Here is a 20639-nt window from a genome sequence, read left to right as displayed (position 1 = left end):
CATCACGTGTGGGCTGAGTGTCGCTATCCCTCAACTGGGGCATTTGTGTTGTTGATTACATACTTTGTTGAGTTGTTGATTGCATATTTGTTGAGTTGTTGATTGAATACTTTGTTCTGGAGTTAGAAGATAATTGGCCAGATGTGTGATTGTGGGCTAGTTACTGAACCTCTGTAAGCCCCATTTTCACCTATAAATACACAGGCTGAGATGATGAATGTTGTTTAGCTGCTGGTATTGGAGACAGCAGAATTCATCAAGCAGGATCTTACACTTCCTTGGGCTGCAGATATCAAATGCCCATAACACCCCTAAGTAATTGCAACAATGGGCATACAGTCCACTGCCATTTCCCAGTGCCTGCTCTGCAGAGAACACTACCTACCCCTGAATCAAAATGATCTTTAGGGTCCTTTTAAGCCGGAGGTGCTTTGGTCCAAGCTCGAGGTTGTTATGGGAACCTGATGTGAAAATACATTCATTCTAAAGAGTACAGTGCTGCACCTGTGGGAGGGACTCCGATGATATATCTCATCCTACACTTGGAGGGAGTGGGGACGCTTGTGTGCTGTGGCTACATCTGGAGAGGAGGGTCATGGCCAGATGTGATGAGTTCATATATGGGGATGACTCTGCTAGGTGCCATGGATACTGGGCCAAAGATGGCAAATAAATGTTCTCAGAGATTTGCACAGCAGCATTGCTGGGTTCACACTGACTGCCATGGAGTCATGCTGAGTAGGAGACAAGCAGTTTGGCCACCAGACATAGGATGAGGGTGCCATGCCTGCTGTCTGCCGTTCTTGCCAGTCCTAGATAGCAAGGTGGCCTGGAGATTTGGAAGAGGGATAGTAATTCACAGAAGGACAGATCAATATGTCCCTCGATCAATGCCAGCAGTGGCCATCATAACTCTCCGAACTTAAAGCATAGTGACATCTGGCATCCATGAATTCCACACAGAATCTCCAAGGTGGTCAGGGCAGAGGAAATGGAGGCCAGAGAATGCAAGAGACAGACTTGCTTTTGAACACCGAGTCTGGAGTCACATTGCCTAGAGTTCAATCCAGACACTGCTGTTACTTAATAGCGGTGTGCTCTTCAGCAAACTCACGATCTCCCCAGGCACTGGCTGCCTCACTTGAGAGTAACACCTGCCCTACGGAGTGGACAGACTGAAAGGCTGCATCTGGGTCAAACAGTAAGCAGCACCATAGTCTGTGATGGTGCTTGCTGTGGGTGTCAATTGCAGCCTGAGCTCCCTGGCAGCCAGAGCAAAGATGGAGCTTGATTCCCAACACAACTCATAAGAAGGGAGCCTGAGTGCCTGAGTACTTCAGGGAGGTTTAAGTGGGACCGGCCACTGCCGACTTCTGAGGGTGGTGTGAGGAGCCCTTGGGTGATTCTAATGAACACTTCTTCCTTAGTGGTCTTCCCAGCCATGAGAAGCAGGATGTATGAACTTCATACTTACTTTGGTGGGAACTAAGACAGAAATCCTAACTCTCAGTGTAGCTCTTGTCTGCTTCCCGGTTAAAACAAGACTGGGCCTGAGTGTGGCAGAAGACGGGCTTGGCGGACTGAAGTAGAGGAGCTCTCGGTCCTGTCCTGGGGGCAGAGGGGAGGGCCTCGGGCAAGGCTCGGCCACCTACCGTTCTGGGATGGCCAGTTCTGGTGGCACAGCCAGTTGGACTCAGCCTGGCCTTTGCCACCTCCTGCAATCATCCTTTCTTTCCTCAGGGGCATGACCCCAGGAGAGGCGGAGATCCACTTCCTGGAGAATGCCAAGAAGCTGTCCATGTATGGGGTTGATCTGCACCACGCTAAGGTACCACTGAGTCCCAGCAAGCCCTCACCTTAGTGCTTCCTGGGGAACTGTGCCACCCTCCCCCCGCCCCCGCCCCCAGAGCTAGTGTCTGGATTGCTTTGTCTCCAGCTTGGAACCCTTGGGGTTCTCCTTTCTCAAAGTTAATAACCGTTTATTCTCTCAGACCTTTATCATCTCCCCCTTGGATTCAGTTTCCTCTTAAATCTAGTAGTTTGTGCCACCACTAGATTGGGTGCATGTGAGAGACAGACCAAGGCCTTAGCTTATTTCTGTCACAGTAGCGTGCGGCACATGGCCACTAAATGTTTGTCGAGTGACTGAATGGCTGACAGAGTAAGTGACTGAAGGAGTGGGTGGTGGATCCATGACTAAGTAAGAGGATGTCAAGATGACTGGGGAATATTAGTCGAGGGACTCCAGCCTGCCCCTGGAGCCCATCACAAGTGGAGCAGGGTGGTAGCAGGCTGCCAGTGCCTGGCTCAGACTCCCATCCCATGCTCTCTCCTTGTGCAGGACTCTGAGGGAATCGATATCATGCTGGGTGTCTGTGCCAACGGCCTGCTCATCTACCGGGATCGCCTGAGAATCAACCGTTTTGCCTGGCCCAAGATCCTCAAGATCTCCTACAAGAGGAGTAACTTCTACATCAAGATCCGGCCTGGGGAGGTGAGCCCGGCCCCGAACCAACTCTCTTCACTCACCACCCGTCTTAGTTAGGGTTTCTATTGCTGTGAAGAGACACCGTGACCACGGCAACTCTTATAAGGAAAACATTTCATTGAGGTGGCACATTTACAGTTCAGAGGTTCAGTCTGTTATCATGGTGGGGAGCATGGCAGCATGCAGGCAGATGTGATGCTGGCTACATCTTGATATGCAGGCCACAGGAAGTCGACTGACACACTGGGTGGTATCCTGGGCATAGGAGACCCCCAAAGCCCACCCCCATAGTGACATACTTACCCATCCCAACAAAGTCATACCTCCTAATAGTGCCACTCCCTATGAGATTATGGGGCCATTGCATTCAGACTGCCAAACCCTCCACTACTTGGTGTTTGACTGAACCTAATAGAGAGGACCCCAGCAACTTGCCTGGGTTTTTCCTACCTGGGAAATATGAACAAAGTTCTAGGGTCCATGGAAGATGGTTCTCCCTCCTCCCTACCTCTCTGTGTAGACTACACACCCTGGACATGTTACTTCACATTTTGTTTATTTTGTTTGTGTGTGTGTGCATGTATGCATGCACACACATGTGCATATGTGCAGTGGTGCACATGTAGAGGCTGGAGATCAGGTCCTGTGGACATTTTGCTGTAGTCATTTTTCTTATTCTACCATATTGGTCCTGGGGAATGGAGCCCAGGTTATCAGGCTGAGTGGCAAAATGCCCTATCTGCTGAGCCACCTTGCCAGCCCTGGATATATGCTTTCAAGCAATATGTGTGCATGTGAACGTGTACACTCACACATATGACTTATGAGCAAAAATAGAGTGAGACCCCCATGGATTCGGGCTCCACAGAAAAGTTAATACATGTCTGTGTGCACAAATTTGCCTGTGTGCAATAGTCCACTGTGTCTGTACACCAAGACACGCCCAGGCACGTGATAACACACGTGTGTACACAGAGGCATGCACCCACTCCTCTTTCCCTTTTGCCAAAGAGTCTCATCAAAAGCCCTTTTGATTCTGTTGCTTGAGTAACCATGACCCACCTGGCCTTCCTCACCACTGTGCCAGCCGCAGCAGGCTGTCTGTCACCTGTGTCTCTACACGGTCCCTTTCGTTGACCTTTTCCCCTTATATCAGCTCCTGCCACCCACCGCCATCCCCACCACCCACCGCCATCCCCACCACCCATGCCATCCCCTGTCACCCACCACTTTCTGTCACCATGACACCTGGCAGAATCTGCCGCACAGAGGAAAGTTTGCTTTGGCTCACTGTTGGGGAGCTTTAGTCCGTGTTGGGTTTGCCCCGTGACTCTGGGCTCATGGAGAAGCAGCATGTCATGACATGAGGGCCTGAAAGCCTAGAGTGGTCACACATGGTCAAGGTGTAGAGTAACTAAGGAGTAGGCACCGGCATCTGAGGACACACGCAGTGCCCTAAGATCTCCCAGCAGGCCCCGCTTTTTATTTATTCATTCATTCATTCATTCATTCATTCATTCATTCATTTATTTATTTATGATTTGTTTTTTTCAAGACAGGGTTTCTCTGTGTAGTTTTGGTGCCTGTCCTGGATCTTATTCTGTAGTTCTGTAGACCAGGCTGTCCTCTAATTCACAGAGATCTGCTTGGCTCTGCCTCCGAGTGCTGGGATTAAAGGCTTGTGCCACCAATGCCCGGCCAGGCCCCATTTCTCAAATGCTTCCGTTACCTTCCAGATGCACCACACTGGGGATGATGTGTTTAGCACCTTTGTCTTGGGGGACAGTGTGGACCTGGCTATAGCAATACCCCGTCCTTCAGTCTCAGCACAGAGCTCATGCATATGGAGGACAGTCCTTTCTCTGACAGCCCCACCCAAGCCTGCCCAGCAGATCCTTCTTTCTTCTCATATAGCTCTTACCCACATCTGCAATGATCTGATTCATTCTTCTGTGTGTGTGTGTGAAATGTACATGAGTGTGTATGAGTGTGTACATGACTGTGGTATGTACATGAGTATGTGTGTGCATGATTGTGTGTGGTGTGTGTGTATGAGTATGTGCATGAGTGTGTGATATGTACATGAGTGTGTGTCTGTGTATGTATGTGTTTAGGTGGGGGCCCAGGGTTGATGTTGGAAATCTATCTCTCATCCTCAACTGTTTTCACACCTTATTCGGTGAGCAGGGTCTTTCAGGCAAAGCCAGAGCTCACCAGTATGGCTAGTCTAGCTAGCCAGATTGCTCTGGGATCCTCCATCTTCCCCCTCCAGGGCTGCAATTACGGGTGGCCTGTCACACCCATCGGCCTTTTATGTAAGTTCTGGGGATTTGAACTCAGGTCCTCATGATTGCGAGGCAAAGGTTTCCCCACTGAGCCATCTCCCCAGCCCCATTTAACTATTTGAGACCTCCTGTTCCCTGGGAGCTTCTGTGTCGATCTCTCCAGTGTCTCCAGTGTTTAGCACTGGATCTGTCATAGAAAAGGGCTCAGGCCACCCTGTTCACACGCATGAACAGCCTGAAGTTACACCTGTGTGAGGAGAGGTGAGCAGGAGGGCTGGTGGTGAGCGTGGCCCAGGCCTCACCTCTAATCCACCCTTCTTGGCCTCCCAGTATGAGCAGTTTGAGAGCACCATCGGCTTCAAGCTCCCTAACCACCGCTCAGCCAAGCGGCTGTGGAAGGTCTGCATCGAGCACCACACCTTCTTCCGGTGAGTCGCCCCTGGGTGGGATGAGAGGGATAAGAGAACCTGTGAGGCTTCAGGGGAGCAGGAAGCGGTGTCAGCACAGCCAGCCCCACCTTCCCCTAAGTCTCCCTGGTCTGGACAAGGCAGTATTGTAGCTGGTGGGACACTGGAGTGGAAAACCTGCTGTGGTCTGACTTTGGGCCTGGCAGTGCAGGCCTGATCCCCCTTCCTCATCTCCACTAATCTGTTCTAGGCTGGTATCCCCGGAGCCACCACCCAAGGGCTTTCTGGTGATGGGCTCCAAGTTCCGGTACAGCGGAAGGACGCAGGCACAGACCCGACAAGCCAGCGCCCTCATCGACCGGCCTGCACCCTTTTTTGAGCGTTCCTCCAGCAAGCGATACACCATGTCCCGCAGCCTTGATGGAGGTACGGCCCAGACTGGAGCTGGGGTGAGAGGGGTCCTTGGGAAACGAGGTGTGAGAACATGGCAGGTTCTCCAGAATACACGTGGTGGTTGTGCTAGACACTCCCAAGGGCCTTTGCACCAGACAGGATGATCTTACAAGCACCACTGCCCCTGGGCAGTGTCAGCTCTGTCCCACCAGGATGTGACATACACTCCAGGACTTCTCTGGGTTGTGACCTTGAGGGGTCCCAGGTTCTGCCATCTAATTTTCTGGGCCTTTGCCCAAGAAGCTCAGCAGCGCACAGGTTGACATTCTGCCAGTAGAGTGGCATCGTGTGGTTTACATGAAAGAGGGAGGATCTGGTCTGGCCCTGGCCCTTTCCTCCAGGCCCCATTCCTACGCCCGAGCTAAATGGAACCTAGATTGAGGGGAGGTGGTGACAGAGGCTAGCCCAGAGTTGGGGGAACTTGTCGGGGGAAGAGAAGCCTGGACTCTAATTCTGAAGGCTGGGTTTCTTGTTTTGACATCCTGAAAGGACACTTATGGGACCTTCTCCTCTTGAAGCCTCAACTTCTCCTCTGTCAAGTGGAGGTAGTAATTCCCAGGCTAGCCCACAACACAGAGCAGTGTAAATCAAGCCAGGCAGTGTGCAGGAATTGGCACTTTGCAGAGGGAAATAGTCCCGAAAGGAGAGGCAAGTTGGCATCTCTTTAATGGCGGCCAACCCGTGTGTGCTCTGGCTGTCGTCATGATGGGTTTTGCAGCTTTGTTCCCACTAAAGCTCAGTCTGCACCATTTTGGGTTGTACCCAGGGCCTGGTACAGTCTCTAAGCCCACACTTCTTCTGTTCAGAAAAATATTTTAGAATTGTGGCAAGAGAGACGGCCATTACAGGAATCCCTTTGAATTGTATTAATCTACAGAGAAAGCAAACCGTTTGTAAGCTTCTGCTACCATTTGTAAAAGCTAGTCTCAAGATATCTGGATATTGCTAAATAATGATATATCAGGAATTGCCTAAGGACCACAACCCAAACAATGTTTGCTGGGCCAGCATGGATGGAAGACTCGCTCTGGGCCAGACACTCTCTGAAGTACTTATACACCTTAGTTTATTGGGTTCTTACCTCGTCTTTCTGACATAGATACTACTTAATGATGAAGAAACTGAGGCCCAGAGGGATTGTGTAACTTATCCACTGTCACCTAGCCAGGAAGGGTTGGGTTTGCGACTCTAGCGCTGTGGAAAGTAGGCAGGAGCCCGAGGGTGGGAAGCAGCTTCGCGACTGTCCAACCGTGGACCAGGGTGAACAGGGGGTTGCAGTGGGGAAGGCTGGGCAGTGGCTGGCTTTCTGACTGTGCACGGGGAGATGCGCACACAGTCACTTCGCCAACTCTGCCTGCCTTAGCGGAGTTCTCCCGTCCTGCCTCAGTCAGCGAGAACCATGATGCGGGGCCTGACGGGGACAAGCGAGAAGACGATGCGGAGTCAGGGGGACGGCGCTCAGAGGCCGAAGAAGGAGAGCTCAGGACCCCCACCAAGATAAAGGAGCTAAAGGTAGGAGCCCACTGGATTGCCAAGTACCTTGTTGTACCACCTGAATGGTGGCCTGAGGCCTAGACTTAGCCTTGGCCTTCACATGTCCTGATTGTATGCAACCCCCCTGCTGTGGGACACACCATGAACAGGACCTTGGCCTTGGGCAGCACTCCACACCTGGACATGCAGAGTAGGGTTGGGGTTGGAAGTTGGCATGCAGCCCCCTTTTTGCCCAGCTTCCCTGGGTTGCAGGTGTTTACCTCCTGGGAAACTCAGCCCCCTCCCCTTCACTTACTCCTTGTATCCCCTTTAATTGGGGTCTGGCTCCATGTCTCTTCTCCTCTCCTGAGCATGACCAGGTCACCAAAGGCCCCAGTATGAAGTGTAAGTGTGTCCTTTCTGCAGCCCCACCCTGACTCTGGACATACGCATCCCCAGAGTGTGTGTGTGTGTGTGTGTGTGTGTGTGTGTGTGTGTGTGTGTGTCTGTGTGTGTGTGTATGTCTGTGTGTGTGTCTCTGTGTGTGTGTGTGTGTCTGTGTGTGTATGTCTGTGTGTGTGTGTGTGTGTCTGTATGTGTGTGTGTGTATGTCTGTGTGTGTGTGTCTGTGTGTGTGTCTGTCTGTGTGTGTGTGTCTGTGTGTGTGTCTGTGTGTGTCTGTCTGTATGTGTCTGTGTGTGTATGTCTGTGTGTGTATGTCTGTGTCTGTGTGTGTGTGTCTGTGTGTGTGTGTGTCTGTGTGTGTGTGTGTCTGTGTGTGTGTGTCTGTGTGTGTGTGTCTCTGTGTGTGTGTGTGTCTGTGTGTGTGTGTGTGTCTGTGTGTGTATGTCTGTGTGTGTGTGTGTCTGTGTGTGTGTGTCTGTGTGTGTGTGTGTGTGTGTGTGTGTCTGTGTGTGTGTGTGTCTGTGTGTGTGTGTGTCTGTGTGTGTGTGTGTCTGTGTGTGTCTGTGTGTGTGTGTCTGTGTGTGTGTGTGTGTCTGTGTGTGTGTGTGTCTGTGTGTGTGTGTCTGTGTGTGTGTGTGTCTGTGTGTGTCTGTGTGTGTGTGTCTGTGTGTGTGTGTGTGTGTGTGTGTGTGTGTGTCTGTGTGTGTGTGTCTGTGTGTGTGTGTCTGTGTGTGTGTGTGTCTGTGTGTGTCTGTGTGTATGTGTGTGTATGTGTGTGTGTCTGTATGTGTGTGTGTGCGTGTGTGTGTGTGCGTGTGTCTGTGTGTGTGTGTCTGTGTGTGTGTGTGTGTGTGTGTGTGTGTGTGTGTGTGTGTGTGTGTGTGTGTGTGTGTGTGTGTGTGTGTGTGTGTGTGTGTGTGTGTCTGTGTGTGTGTGTGTGTGTCTGTGTGTGTGTACATGCTCCTGCAGGCACACAAAGCCCAACATTCACTTCCACACCTCCACACCCCAGCCTTAGACTCATGAATAGTCATGATGATAGCATGTTCACATGCACAGGCTTGCCTCACACAGGCCAGGCGTGGCTTCCTTGGCTTTGCTACACAGTCCTTTTCTGCCATGTAGTTCTGCAGTGTGAACACAGGCCCCTAATCACATCCTCACTGTTACAAGCAGCGGGAAGCCACGGACACGGATACACACCAACCCGTGAATGTGGCTCTACCCACTTGGACTCTAGGCCCGTCCTCTCCTTTGCCTTCCTGGGATAGCTCCCTGCTTCTACCCCACACCTTCTTCTGACTACCTCCATTACCTATTACCTTAGCAGCTTTCCTGGCCCGCACTGTATGGTGGGATTGGGTGTGAGTGCACAGGGCTACCCTAGCTGGACCAGGCTGGTTTCGATGTCTCTAACCTGTGTATTCTACTGACCCTGCTGGTTCCTTTCCCTCCTGCCTTATCCTACCAGCCGGAGCAGGAAACCACGCCAAGACACAAGCAGGAGGTACTGCATGGACCGTCCCTCCCTTGATAGCCATTCAGATCCCCAGTTCATTCATCACCATCTCACGCTGTCCCCAGATCACGTCCCTGGCACCACCCCGGCTTCAGCGTCATTTCTGCCCGCCTTCCACACCCTCTCTTCCATTGTCTTCCTTTCTGGTCCCTGCCCTTCCCATTAAGCTCATGTCCAGCTCCCAGGACAGATTCTAGACCCATCCATGTGCCCGCCCTCCACCCAGTGACACTCTTTGCTGGGCCTGGTGATCTATGCTTGCCTCCCCATCCCCCCCTCCCCCCCATCCCCCCCTCCCAGTTCCACTTGTGTGTTTCCATTTAGCTCCTCTTTCCACTCCCTCCCTCCCTCCCCTTCCTGAGCTTCATCTCCTCCCCACTAGCACTGTTTGGCCACACCTACATCTCATCTGTGTTCTTTATATCTCTTGACAACCAGATGTGGGGGTGGGGCCTGGGTGGGGAAGGAGGAGCCCTCAGTGCAGGTATGCATCTGCTCCAGCCCCACTGCCTCCCTGGACACCTCCTCTCCTTCTCTTCTCTCATCTTCCTAGTCAATGATGACGTCAACTTCTGCCTCCCACGCCCACTTCTTCCCTCTCACAATATCCAGGTCTCTCTAGAGATGCAGGCCGTTCTTAGGCTGCTGAGAGCAGACCACAGTCAGGGCCCAGCTGTGGCATCCTGAGATCTGGGCTTTAGCCCAGCTCTGCTGCTGACTTTGGGTCTTAGAAAGGCTCCTTGGACCCTGATCCCATCCACACATACAGACTACTACCTGTGACTCCAGCCATACCTGCCTCATTTTTGTGCTAAGCCTTGACACTCATCCCTTAGTTTCTCCAAGGCCTTTAACCTATAGGGACCCCAGGACCCAAACACTCTCCAGCTTCTGGGAGCACAATTCACCACAGGGCCAGCAGGCCATTTGGGATCATCTTGGGTGAAGATCCACTCACCATTGAAACCTGTTCTCACTGCCTATGCACACGCACTTGACCTCTCAGATAGACACAGTCTGTGGACAGCTTAGCCTGGGAGGGAAGGCCTGAGGTCCAATCTGGTGTCCGGGGAGAAAGCAGAAGGCTCGGTGGGGTTGGCTTTCTTCTTGAGAAATTTTAGGAGCACTACAGTGATTCCTAGATGCCAGGGATGAGCCCAGGGGAAGAGTCTAGCCCTGTCCAGGGGCTAGCTTATCTTCCAGGGAGTTCTCCTCAAAGAGCCTTGCAGATAATCCTTGGGCCGCCAGCCCACTCTTTTTCCCAGAAGCAGGTCGGTGACCAGCACCGGCAGTTCTCTGTGGCTCCTCGTCACTGGGCCCAAGCAGACCGCTCCCTCTATCTACAACACTGGCATGGATTCACGCGTCATAGATTAGTGAGCCACACACCTGGGATGCAGCTCTACCTGACTCATTCTCCTGCCAGGCCTTGAAGCTCATCCCTTCGCCCTTCTTTCTAACGTCTTTTCCCACACGAGTTTCACTTCCACCCCAGCATCCTGGTCTTGCTGATGGCATATGACTCTATCTACTTTTAGAGTCAGGACTCAGAAGGCATCTGGGAGCTTCTGTGATGGAGAAGGCAGTGGCCCATGGCAGAGAAGGCTGCAAATTGTCTTTCCCTGGCTCCAAGAAAGGGAACAGGGCCCATTTTTCTGGACAACCCAGCTTAGGCATATCTTTATCCCAGGCCTCTACGGAGCCTGACCAGTTGGATGGGGGCTCTGGAGAGCCTAGACCAAACATACTATCAAGTACAGTGGTCCAAGTCTTAAGGAGAGGTAGGAGCCAGGATTCAAGGGGGTTCTGGGAATCCAGCCAGCGAGCCTGTACAGCTCAGTGAACACACCAGGGACTTCTCACCTTGGTAGATGCTGCCTGCTGTGCCTGGATCATAAACAGGAAAGTCATCTGTGTGTCTGACTCCATCTGGGCTCAGAGCACAACGGGAACTCACCCAGACTTGAGGGTTGAGTGGAGTTGAATATTCCAGGGTAAGGTGGGCAGGGGAGAAGAGGAGGTGACTTCACTAGACTGTCCTCTTTGTCATCCAGATGCCCCATGACCCTGGCCAGTGCATCTCTTGGAGTCCATCGTCCTTGCTCCCTTGGCTCCTTGGGTTATTATGAGGGTGACAGTGTCAGGATGGGATGGTGGGTGTGCCTTCTTCACCTGCTCCATGCCGTTTATCTTACACCTTTGCCCTCTTCTCTCATGCCTAGTTCTTGGACAAGCCAGAGGATGTCCTACTGAAGCACCAGGCCAGCATCAATGAGCTCAAGAGGGCCCTGAAGGAACCCAACAGCAAACTCATCCACCGGGAGCGAGATCGGGAGCGGGAGCGCAGGCTGCCCTCGTCGCCCGCCTCCCCCTCCCCCAAGGGCACCCCTGAGAAAGCCAGTGAGGTGGGTATCCTGCCGAAGCCCTCAATAGAGATCTTGGGTAAAGGGGCACAGGGTAGGGGTAGGGGGTAAGTATACATTCACGTTCATCCTCCACACAGATATGTGCCTATTCTGTCTTGGGCCAGGGGTTGAGGGGAGAGAAGGTCAAATCCACTAACTGCTGGGTCCTAGGGACCATCTTAAAACATGAACAACTCCAAAATTCCTGGTAGCTTGGTGTAGTCCCCCTTCAATCAAGCAAGAAAAAAAAAAAATAGGGCAAGTGTGTTTGTTAGAAACGCAGGCTCAGGGACCCCATGTGGGACCCACAGAAGCAGCCGTTTCCCAGGAGAGCCCTGGAACCAGCCTTTGAAACAAGTGTCCGAGTCAAGTCTCTTGCATAGCCAACTTTAAGAATCCTGGAAGCCTACCCAGGGCCAGCCCCTTTGGAGCATGTGACGTACAGGGAGACATGGTACCTGCTGGAAGGATTCTCAGCTCACCAAAGTGGTGACTCCTCTGTACAAACCAGACTGCTCCCGAGGCTTTCCCAAAAAGACCCCATGTGTCCTGCCCTCCAGGGTGGAAATCTAGGAGTATTTTCTCAACTGAAAAAGACATGATTTGGGGAAATCCTGTGTTTATACTCTCAAGCTATTATTTTTAGCAATTGCTGAATCTTGGCAGGATTTACCCCAGTTTCTCTCTCGAGCTGCTGCTCACTGGTCACCAGATTGATTGTGGTCTAAACTTAGACTCCTGGTTCTATTACCTGTCAGCTGGAGGGCTCTGGCCTTGTTACTTCATCTCCCTGAGGCCCTGTTAGGTGGAGATGTTTATAGGGATGTTGTAAAGGTCAGATGGGATAATGCTTGGAGAGGGACCACATGACCACCATGCTGTCTGGTACGAGCTATTTGGTGTTCCTTACGGAGTCCCAGGACTCAGCCTTGCAGATCTCCAAATCAAAGCCGGACGGACCCCGGGAACTCTCTCTGTTCAAAGACCTCCTTTTACTGAGACCCAGAGAGACAAAGAATGAGTCAGCATGATAGCGCTGCTTGTTCTGTTCGCCATCATTGAGTTTGTCTTTCATTCACAGCGGACTCGAGGCAAGATCAGATATAGAGTCAGTTGTGTACATGTGTTCTCTCTAGTGCTTTGGACACTGGTGAAGCAGCCATGAGTTAATGTGTAGAGTGTTAATTGAATATGGTCTGAGTCCACCAGATAGCAGAGGGTTTTCCTTGTGAAGTGTAAACTCTTTACACAGTTGGAATTCCATGGCTGCCAAAGTCACACAGTTAGGGATGCTTTGGGAGCCTTGAAGGCTGATTCCCTGGAGAGAAGACAGAGCTCTGCGCCTGCTAGCAGAGGGGGCAAATGTAAACATGAGACACAACATTGTTATCTGCACTTGTATTGATCAGCTTTTGTAGTTCTCCAGGATGCACATGGCCCCCAGGCTGTAGGTTGGACAGGCCTCTGAGGGCTTCTGTGAACCCAGCATAACTGAGACCTCAGACTGGACCGTGGTTGTCATGTAGTGAGCTGGTACACTGCACTCTCCTCTCGACCCCTCATTCCCTAGGGAAAGACTTGACCAGTGTGACTTCTAACAGTCCTGAGGTGAGTCAGGTCTCGCCTGACTGCAGCTGAAGCGTGATGTAGAAGCTACCCAAAGGGTGAGATGTCAGCAGAGAAAGGAGCGATAGATGAGTGCTAGGGCCTGGAATTGGGAGTGTGCCCCGCCTGCTGGCCATAACTGGAGCTGCAGGCAGAGGGACCTAAGTAAAGATGGAGCTTGTTCCAGCCATCACCTCCTTAGCCCTGAAAACTGGTCACCACTCCTGGGAAGTACAGGAGCCCCTGTTGGAGTTATGAACCATTTAGAACTGTCCTTTATGCCCCTTGGAATTTATGGGTTCTTGAAGATTTGCAAAATGGGGAGGAGCTATAGAAAAGGACTTGATGCTGCCCTTGGGTGAGTAAGGCCACCTCTGTGAGCCTCCTTGCATAGGCCATCTGAAGGGGGCCAGAATGTCATTCCATTGGGAGGTCATTGGCAAGGCTAACTAAAACAAGAAGATGGAAGTTCATTGTCCTCTAGGAAGTGTTGATAGTTGTGGGACCACTGCTAAAGGTGACTAGAATCCCTGGCCTGGTATGGCTCTCTGGAGGACTCTTCGAGGACACACCACCCAGAACTCCCAGAGCTGTCTCAAAGCTTGTTGGGTCCCTCCCAAGCCAAAGAGAAAGCAGCAGGGACTTGGACAATTCCCATTGGGCAAAGGTTTTAGTTTGAAAGACAATTGTGTATGGGGTGGTGTAGTTGTATATGTGTTCATGTGGGTGTGTACACATGTGCATTACACATGTATGTGTGTGCATTCATGTGGAGGCCAGAGATTGACATGGGCTAACTTCCCCAGTCATTCTCTGTTTTTTTAATTATGGTTTTATTATTTGTGTATGCAGTGTGTCTGTGTGTTGTGTGTGTGGAGGTCAGGGGACAACTTTTGAGAGTCTCTCCTTTCTCCATATGGGTCCTCCACTTTACTTTTTGAGATAAAGCCACTCACTGACTCAGCTAGGCCAGCTGGTCTGTGAGCTCCAGGGATCCGCCTGTCTCCACCTCCCCCAAGCTGGGGCTACAGACTTAAGCTGCAACAGCTGGGGTTCTGTTTTCACAGCTGCTGGGGATCTGACCCCAGATCCTCATGTCTATACAAGAACTATACTAATTGTGGCGTCTCCTCAGCTTCTCAAGGACATTTAAAAGATATGACTGTGACCTCAGCTACAGGTTCATCATGGCCTAAGCCCATGACACCTGGGGCAGGCTTGCAGTCAGAGTAAATGGTGGGATTCCAGACTCCCTTGAGTGTTAGTGAGCACGAGAGACTGGAAAAGCCACAGAACTGCCTTGCCGTCGACCACAGCTGTCCTTCTGTCTTCTCCCTCAGAGTGGCTCCTTCTGGACAGAATCCATGAACTAACATAACAGTGTGGGGCCTACAAAGCTGAACTATTTACAAACTTTATGTGTCTCTCCTGCTCTCTCTCTCTCTCTCTCTCTCTCTCTCTCTCTCTCTCTCTCTCTGTCTCATTTCTCTTTTCTTTTCTCCTCTCCCTCTTCTCCGGCCCTGGGCCTCCCCTGCAGGCCCAGAGGACCCAGGACACTTCTCAGCAGGACTTGGTACCTGGAAGAGCAGCAGGCTTGGAGGTGTTCACTCAGAAAAGCCTCGCAGCATCTCCTGAGGTTACTGTCTGCACTGCCCCACATCCCTTCCTCCTGGGCCTCCAGCCCATCCCTGTCCACCCTCCGGGATCTTAAGGAAACCCTTTCCCTAGGGTAAGGGGAATAGGCCAGACTCTGCCATGGAGAAGAGAGCAGGGGTGGCCCATGTTGTCTCATTTTATAAATGGCAAGTGTCCCCATCCCAGGGATCCATGAAGGGCCAGCCCCTCCCTCATCGGTTACTTACCAGGAAGGACGTGGTTGCAGCTATACCCAGAAGACAGAACTGGTTGCCTCTGTCTCAAAAGGGGCAAAGAGATGATCCTCTCTGGAGGCAGGCTGTAACTCCAAGCTTCAGTGTCTTGGCCCTTGAGTGTGTCCTGCCCTGACATCTTGGCTCTGTTTAGAAACCTAATTGTAGTCTATGGGTGGCTAGTTAGGACATGGTATTACATCTTTACCTGGCTTCCATCTATCTAAATCCATCTGGGACATCGGTCTGAGTCACCAGTCAGGCAAACATAGATTATCTTCCTCCCAAAAACATCCTTCTAAGTGAGGAGGACATTGTTTCTGGGACCAGAAGAACAGCAGGTCAAGGGTTCTTGGGGTTTCCCGTGGCCCCGTGTGGATGCTAGGGATGGAATCCCCACATCCCCCTCACTACGCTGGGATTACGTAGCCTGTTGAGTTAGGAGTCAGCGGACTTGGGACACATCCGTCTTGTAGCCTCTACCCCATCCACTGGTGTGGCTTGGGAGGGCGTAGACCTTTTTTTTCCCTCTACAGAGAAAACTGTGTAGCTGCTGTCAGTATGTTGTGAACGTAGAAGGGAGAGGGGCGAGTGCCCAACAAGGAGAATACAAACCAAGCTCTCCCTGAAGTCTTCCTCCATGGAACACTGGACGCAAACCTACCGTGTTCTCTCGTGAAGGCAGTGAGAGAGGAGTCAACAACATCACGGAGCTGGGGACATGGTGATGTCCTAGTGTCTGGAGAGGCTTTTAGAAACAAGGACGGTGCCCGTATGGGGAGAGAGCCAAGAGCACCTTTTATCAGTGACCTGTCACATCAGCCTCCCTGTCCTTAAAAGCAGCCTGTTTTATCTAGTCATCAACAGGATCATTTGTTCATTCCATCATTCATTCCTACCTTCCTGTTCCCTTCCCCTCCCTCTCCCTCCATCTTAGTCTCCCTCTACGAGGTCTTTCCATGCTGTTCTGGCTGGACAAATTCGTGGTGACCAAAGTCCGCCCTTCTGCTCAGCTGCCTGTGAGCTTCCTCTTGCCTCATCACGGCCACAGACCTGCTCTGCGCCTCCCTGAGGACACCCTTCGGGAGACTGCACGCCTTCCCTCTGCAGCTCTCCCAACGGCTTCTCCCAGGATGTGGGTTCTAGAGAGCCTCATTCCTGGACCCCCTCTGACCCCAAATGTAATGCAGAGTTCCAGGTGGGGCCTAAAGAGCCAAGAGTCAGGGGAGCCACCCTCTGGAGTTTCTTCTTGTTTGGCAGGAAGCAGAGCTGTCCCCTTCTCCCACTCCTGGGGCTGGAGCAGAGGCAGCGCCATCAGATGGCAGGAGACACTGAAGAACCAGGGGCTCGGGAGAGAATAGCGTGAGGGCTAACCTATCTGCGCATACACTAACGGTGCCTCTTCTTGTGGCTAGGGCCAGATGTGCTTCCCCAGCACACTGGTGTCAGCAATCCTGCCCTCCCCCCATATCCTTAACTGTTGCTTTTTAGCAATAGAGCCCTTGTTTCTTCCCTCACCAGGACTGTGTGATCTGCAAATCTCCTCATTTGGAGCCTTGATTTCCCCTTCTGAAACAAAGTTGCCAATTGGAGTAAAGTTAATTATGCAGATGAGGGCTGGTACTGCCTGGCATCTAATAACTAAACATTACCATGTGTTTCCCTTCTCTGCCTCTAGAATCTTTCCGGTCTGTGCCAGCTTCCACCCCCACACACTATTGCTCATCTAGCCTATTTGCTAGATAGGATCGGAGAGGGAATATTCCAGAAGGGGCCTCTTTGGCCAACTTTGACCATCCTCACTAGGCTGATAATTTTAGAAGCAGAAATGGAAGCAGCTGGCCAGACTTGCTTCCCAAGGAGATGAGAAAGATCCTTACCTCTGCAGTCCAGCAGAACACGTCCCTCTGAGGGTTCAGGAGCAGACACCTAAAACAACATCTCAGAAAGCTGTACCAGCCTGTGTCTGGCTCTCCCCCGCCCCCTTGATCTCTTTCCTACTGGCAAGACTTTGTTAATGAGGTCAGGTTGCCTGACCCGGGAAGAAGGGTTTGCAGAGTTCCCCTGATCCTTCCAGCTCCTTCAAATCTTACCCATGTGGCAGACTCATCACCAAGTCACAACCTGAAAAGGAGCCCAAGATCATGTAAGCCTCTGGTCTCCTGCTTCTGGAGAGTCAGACACCCCTGTCATGGAGGCAGTCTTGGTAGGGTGGGAAGGTTAAACTTTAGAGAACTCACTCAGAATCAGGACTTGGGTTCTAGACTCTGTGACTAGGTGGTTGAGTTGCTTTCCTCCCCAGGGAGCTGATTTCCATGTCTGCACCGTGAAGCCTGTACTTCAAAGGAAGGCAGCACCTTAAGGCTATGGGGCCATGCAGGACTGCAGCTTCCCAGGCTGTTCAGCGTTTGCATTATGCACTTATTAGATGGACTTGCGGTGAGATTTTGTGGGGAGAAAGTATTCTGTGGTCCCAAGACTAAAACCCAAATGGTCTTATGGTTTTGCTAATGATTTGGGAAACCCATCATTACCTCTAAGCTGCTGGGGACAGGTAGAGGGCTATTCTGTGACATTTGATAGCGTCACACCAGTCCCTTTGGCTCCATGATCATGTTGATGATCTTTTTCTTTTGTGGTATGATCTGGTCAGTTCTTTTCTATTCTTTCCATGAGTTTTTGTTAGAATTATCCAAGGACTGGTCTTAAAATCACTTCTTTTAGACTGAACCCCAGAACGTTCAGGCTGTTTAAGCCATTGCTTCTGCAAGTGCTGACCTGGCTGTTTGGTATCATTGCTGTTGATCTGTTTCCTTCCCAGAAGCCCTTGTAGGCTGGAGCCTGTGAAATCCAGCCCACTGTTCTCCCTCAGCTTGGCATCAGACCCCAGTTGGCACCCGTGTTTCAAGGCTATGAGTTAAGTTAGTCAAGAGCTCAGGCATCAAAAAGCAGCCATTCTTTTCCTGGCTCTTCCATCAACAAGCAGTGGCTGCAACCAAGTCATTGGCCTTCTCTTGACCTCAGTGTCCCCGGAAGGAGATGACACTGGGTATCTTTGGAGCGCTTTGGGCTCAACATCCAGAGAGTCCTTGTGATGTGAGTGCCTTCCCTGCTGACAGTGAGAAATATTCAGTTACAAGAGGAAGAGGCCTGGCCCCCCTATGGATCTCCCATTTCCCATGGTTCCTGGGGAGGCACAAGGTCCCATTCCCACTGTATGTGGATGGAAACAGTGATTGAAGAGGGTCAGCCAGTGTATTGGGGATCTTAATGGGAAAAAGAACTTGGATGATGATGATGGCCTTTGTCATCCCTTTCTGTCCCTGGCCAGTTCCTAGGACTCACAGTCCCAGTGACAACCCCTTTGGTGGTCGATTGGTCCCTTCATGTAGAGGGAAGAGGCCATCCCTTCAAGTGCCTGCTGTCTCATGTTTACTCTTCTTGCTCCAATTGAAACACAGGGCTCAGAGCATTGGGTATTTATAGAGAGAGTATACACTAGGCCAGAAGAACTTGGCCTCCTAACAGTGGCCACCACACAACGGGAAGAAAGTGAGGCGGGCCTCGCTGAGATCCTTGCTGATGGCAGACTCTCCAAGGTAGACATTCTGGTGGACAAGTTCAAAGTTGAAGTGGCCACGGAAGAAACAGTGGGAACCAGAAGAGCAAGCACTCAACAGCAAGGGGAGATGGTTGCAAGTCCAGAGGTCTTTGAGACAATGAGAGAGGAAGGCCTGTGCATCAAGGGAGGCCACAGAGAGGCTGCCCGGGCTGCAGGCTGCACATCACCAGACAATCTTCTCGAGGGCTCCGAGCTCAAGATCCGGAACCGCCGCATCTCAGAGGGTCAGCTGGAGAGCCCAGTAGAGCTGAGCAAGGGGCTGGAGGGGCTCCAGACTTGGCAGAGGCCTACAGCACCGGGAGCCGGGCCAGAACCAGAAGAAGTCCTCTCTCCTGCATCAGACAAGGGAGGACTCCAGTCCTTCCTGTTGGATCCTGCCCAGGCAGAAGCCAGGGCTGACTCCAGCGACGAGACTGACACCTCCTTTGCAGAGAGGAGCTTCTATCTAAACTACGGCGAGAAAGACTCCGAAGACCAAATTCTGCCCCTGCCGTCAGAGGACAGAGAAGAGCACCCGGATGCCCCTCCTGGAGATGGGCCCTGGCTGGAGCTGGCAGAGGAGTACACAGAGCGCTGGGAGCTGAAGTCCTCAGCCCCAAGGGGTTCTGCCCCAGGTTCCAGCCGGAATCAAGATGAAACCCCTGTGACTCCCTCACAGGGAGAAGCCCGGTCCCCTAGGGACCATGGGAGGCCTGGTGACCTGCCAGGAGCTGCTGGACAGACTTTTGCAGACTGGGAAGAAACGCAGCAAAGGCTGGAAGGAGAGTTGACCTACCCAATGGCCAGGGCAGCTGAAGATGAGGAGGCCGCCATGAGTATAGATGGGATGGGAAAGACTGAGGAAAGTCCCCCAGCAGGATGGAAGAAGCAGCCCCCTGGTGGAGGAGGAGGGGTGCACCTAGATGCCCAGGCCTGTGCCCTTCTGAGGACCATTCCTCCTCATGTTAGGAAGCCAGTCAGGCCAAACCAAGGTGGCCTTCTGCCCAAAGAAAAGAGGGCAATTTCCACTCAGGCAGCCAGGACAGAGGACAGGGATGCTGTCACCCCCTTGCCAGCAGCTATGGAGGACACTTCTCAAAGCCCAGTCTCTCCTTGGCCAGGGAAGCCTTTGGAGTTCGGGGATCCCTTTGGAGATCAGGTCCCCATAATTCTCAAACACACCTATCTTCCTGAAGAGAGCCCCGTGCCCAAGGACACACGAGGTGAACGCAAGGCACCCCCAGTTGCCAGCAAGAAACCCAGAGCTGTCCCTGAAGGAGCTGAGGGTCCTGCACTCTTGGGGTTTGTGTTCCCTTCAGAAAAGCAAAAGGAGACTTCGCTCCGGGCTGGGGACCAAGGGGATTCCCAGGAAGATATTAGCAAGACCTCAGTGGCTAACAAAATCCGGATGTTCGAGACCCACGGAGCTGAGACTTGCCGAGCCAGTCAGGGTGAATTGAGGGCCCTTCCACGTGAGCTGCCTCCAGAGGCTGCCCCAGGGCAGGTAGAACATCCACGAAATAGGCCCCTAGACTTGGGCTTTGGCCAACTCCAGCCCCCTGGGGACTTGGCCAGCCCCAAAGTTACACACTCTTCTGTCATGCCTCTGGCTACCCCGCACTATGGGGAGGGCACCTCTACTACCTCCCACCAGGAAAGATGCACAGAACCAGAGCTCGTGTCCCCTGATTCAGGCTGTGAAACCACGCTGGAGGAAGCTACCGGGGTAACTGGCCACGTGAGCCCCCACCCCCACCAAGCCCCCATTTGTGGAAGCTGAGTGCATGCTATGTAGCTTCTTAGAGGCATGTTTCGGTGGCCCCTCGTCATTCCTGCAATAATGCTGCTGCTTGTTCATCCCTAGAAGGTCTTCTCCTACGTGATCCTGAGATAGCCCAGGCTGAAAGATGGGGCCATCTGCTTAGTCCTTGTTAGCTTGTTAGACAACCCCAACCTTTGGTGTGACCTTACATCCAGAGGGTCACACAGTGGCCACAGAGAAGGTGCCACCAGCAGCAGCAAACCACATACTTGCTTTGCCTTGCTCATCTCACGGCTAGGGTCCTCCCTATCTTGCTTGGCTTATCCAGCGATCTTTCTTCATCCTCTCCCATCCCTGGCACCCTGCCT

General features: G+C 52.1%; 1 protein-coding gene across 13 annotated transcripts in view; it reads left to right on the top strand.

The window, feature by feature from the left end:
* The window catches only part of Epb41l1 (erythrocyte membrane protein band 4.1 like 1), a 127581-nt gene that overhangs the window by 86449 nt on the left and 20493 nt on the right, over positions 1-20639 (top strand). For 3 of the 13 annotated variants that reach the window (XM_036184389.1, XM_036184395.1, XM_036184388.1), the window contains 9 exons: positions 1741-1828; positions 2342-2494; positions 5104-5201; positions 5431-5606; positions 6997-7145; positions 8983-9018; positions 11253-11435; positions 14578-14676; positions 18370-20247. In XM_036184389.1, the coding sequence (XP_036040282.1) occupies positions 1741-1828; positions 2342-2494; positions 5104-5201; positions 5431-5606; positions 6997-7145; positions 8983-9018; positions 11253-11435; positions 14578-14676; positions 18370-20247 (2860 nt within the window). The remainder of the gene's footprint in view (positions 1-1740; positions 1829-2341; positions 2495-5103; positions 5202-5430; positions 5607-6996; positions 7146-8982; positions 9019-11252; positions 11436-14577; positions 14677-18369; positions 20248-20639) is intronic. The other 10 variants (XM_036184399.1, XM_036184396.1, XM_036184400.1 and 7 more) reach the window with 8 other exon arrangements.

Source organism: Onychomys torridus, chromosome 4 (assembly GCF_903995425.1).
Source record: "Onychomys torridus chromosome 4, mOncTor1.1, whole genome shotgun sequence".
NCBI classification, from domain to species: domain Eukaryota; kingdom Metazoa; phylum Chordata; class Mammalia; order Rodentia; family Cricetidae; genus Onychomys; species Onychomys torridus.
The sequence above is the reverse complement of the archived record's forward strand: the minus strand, read 5'-3'. Positions and strand labels throughout refer to the sequence as shown.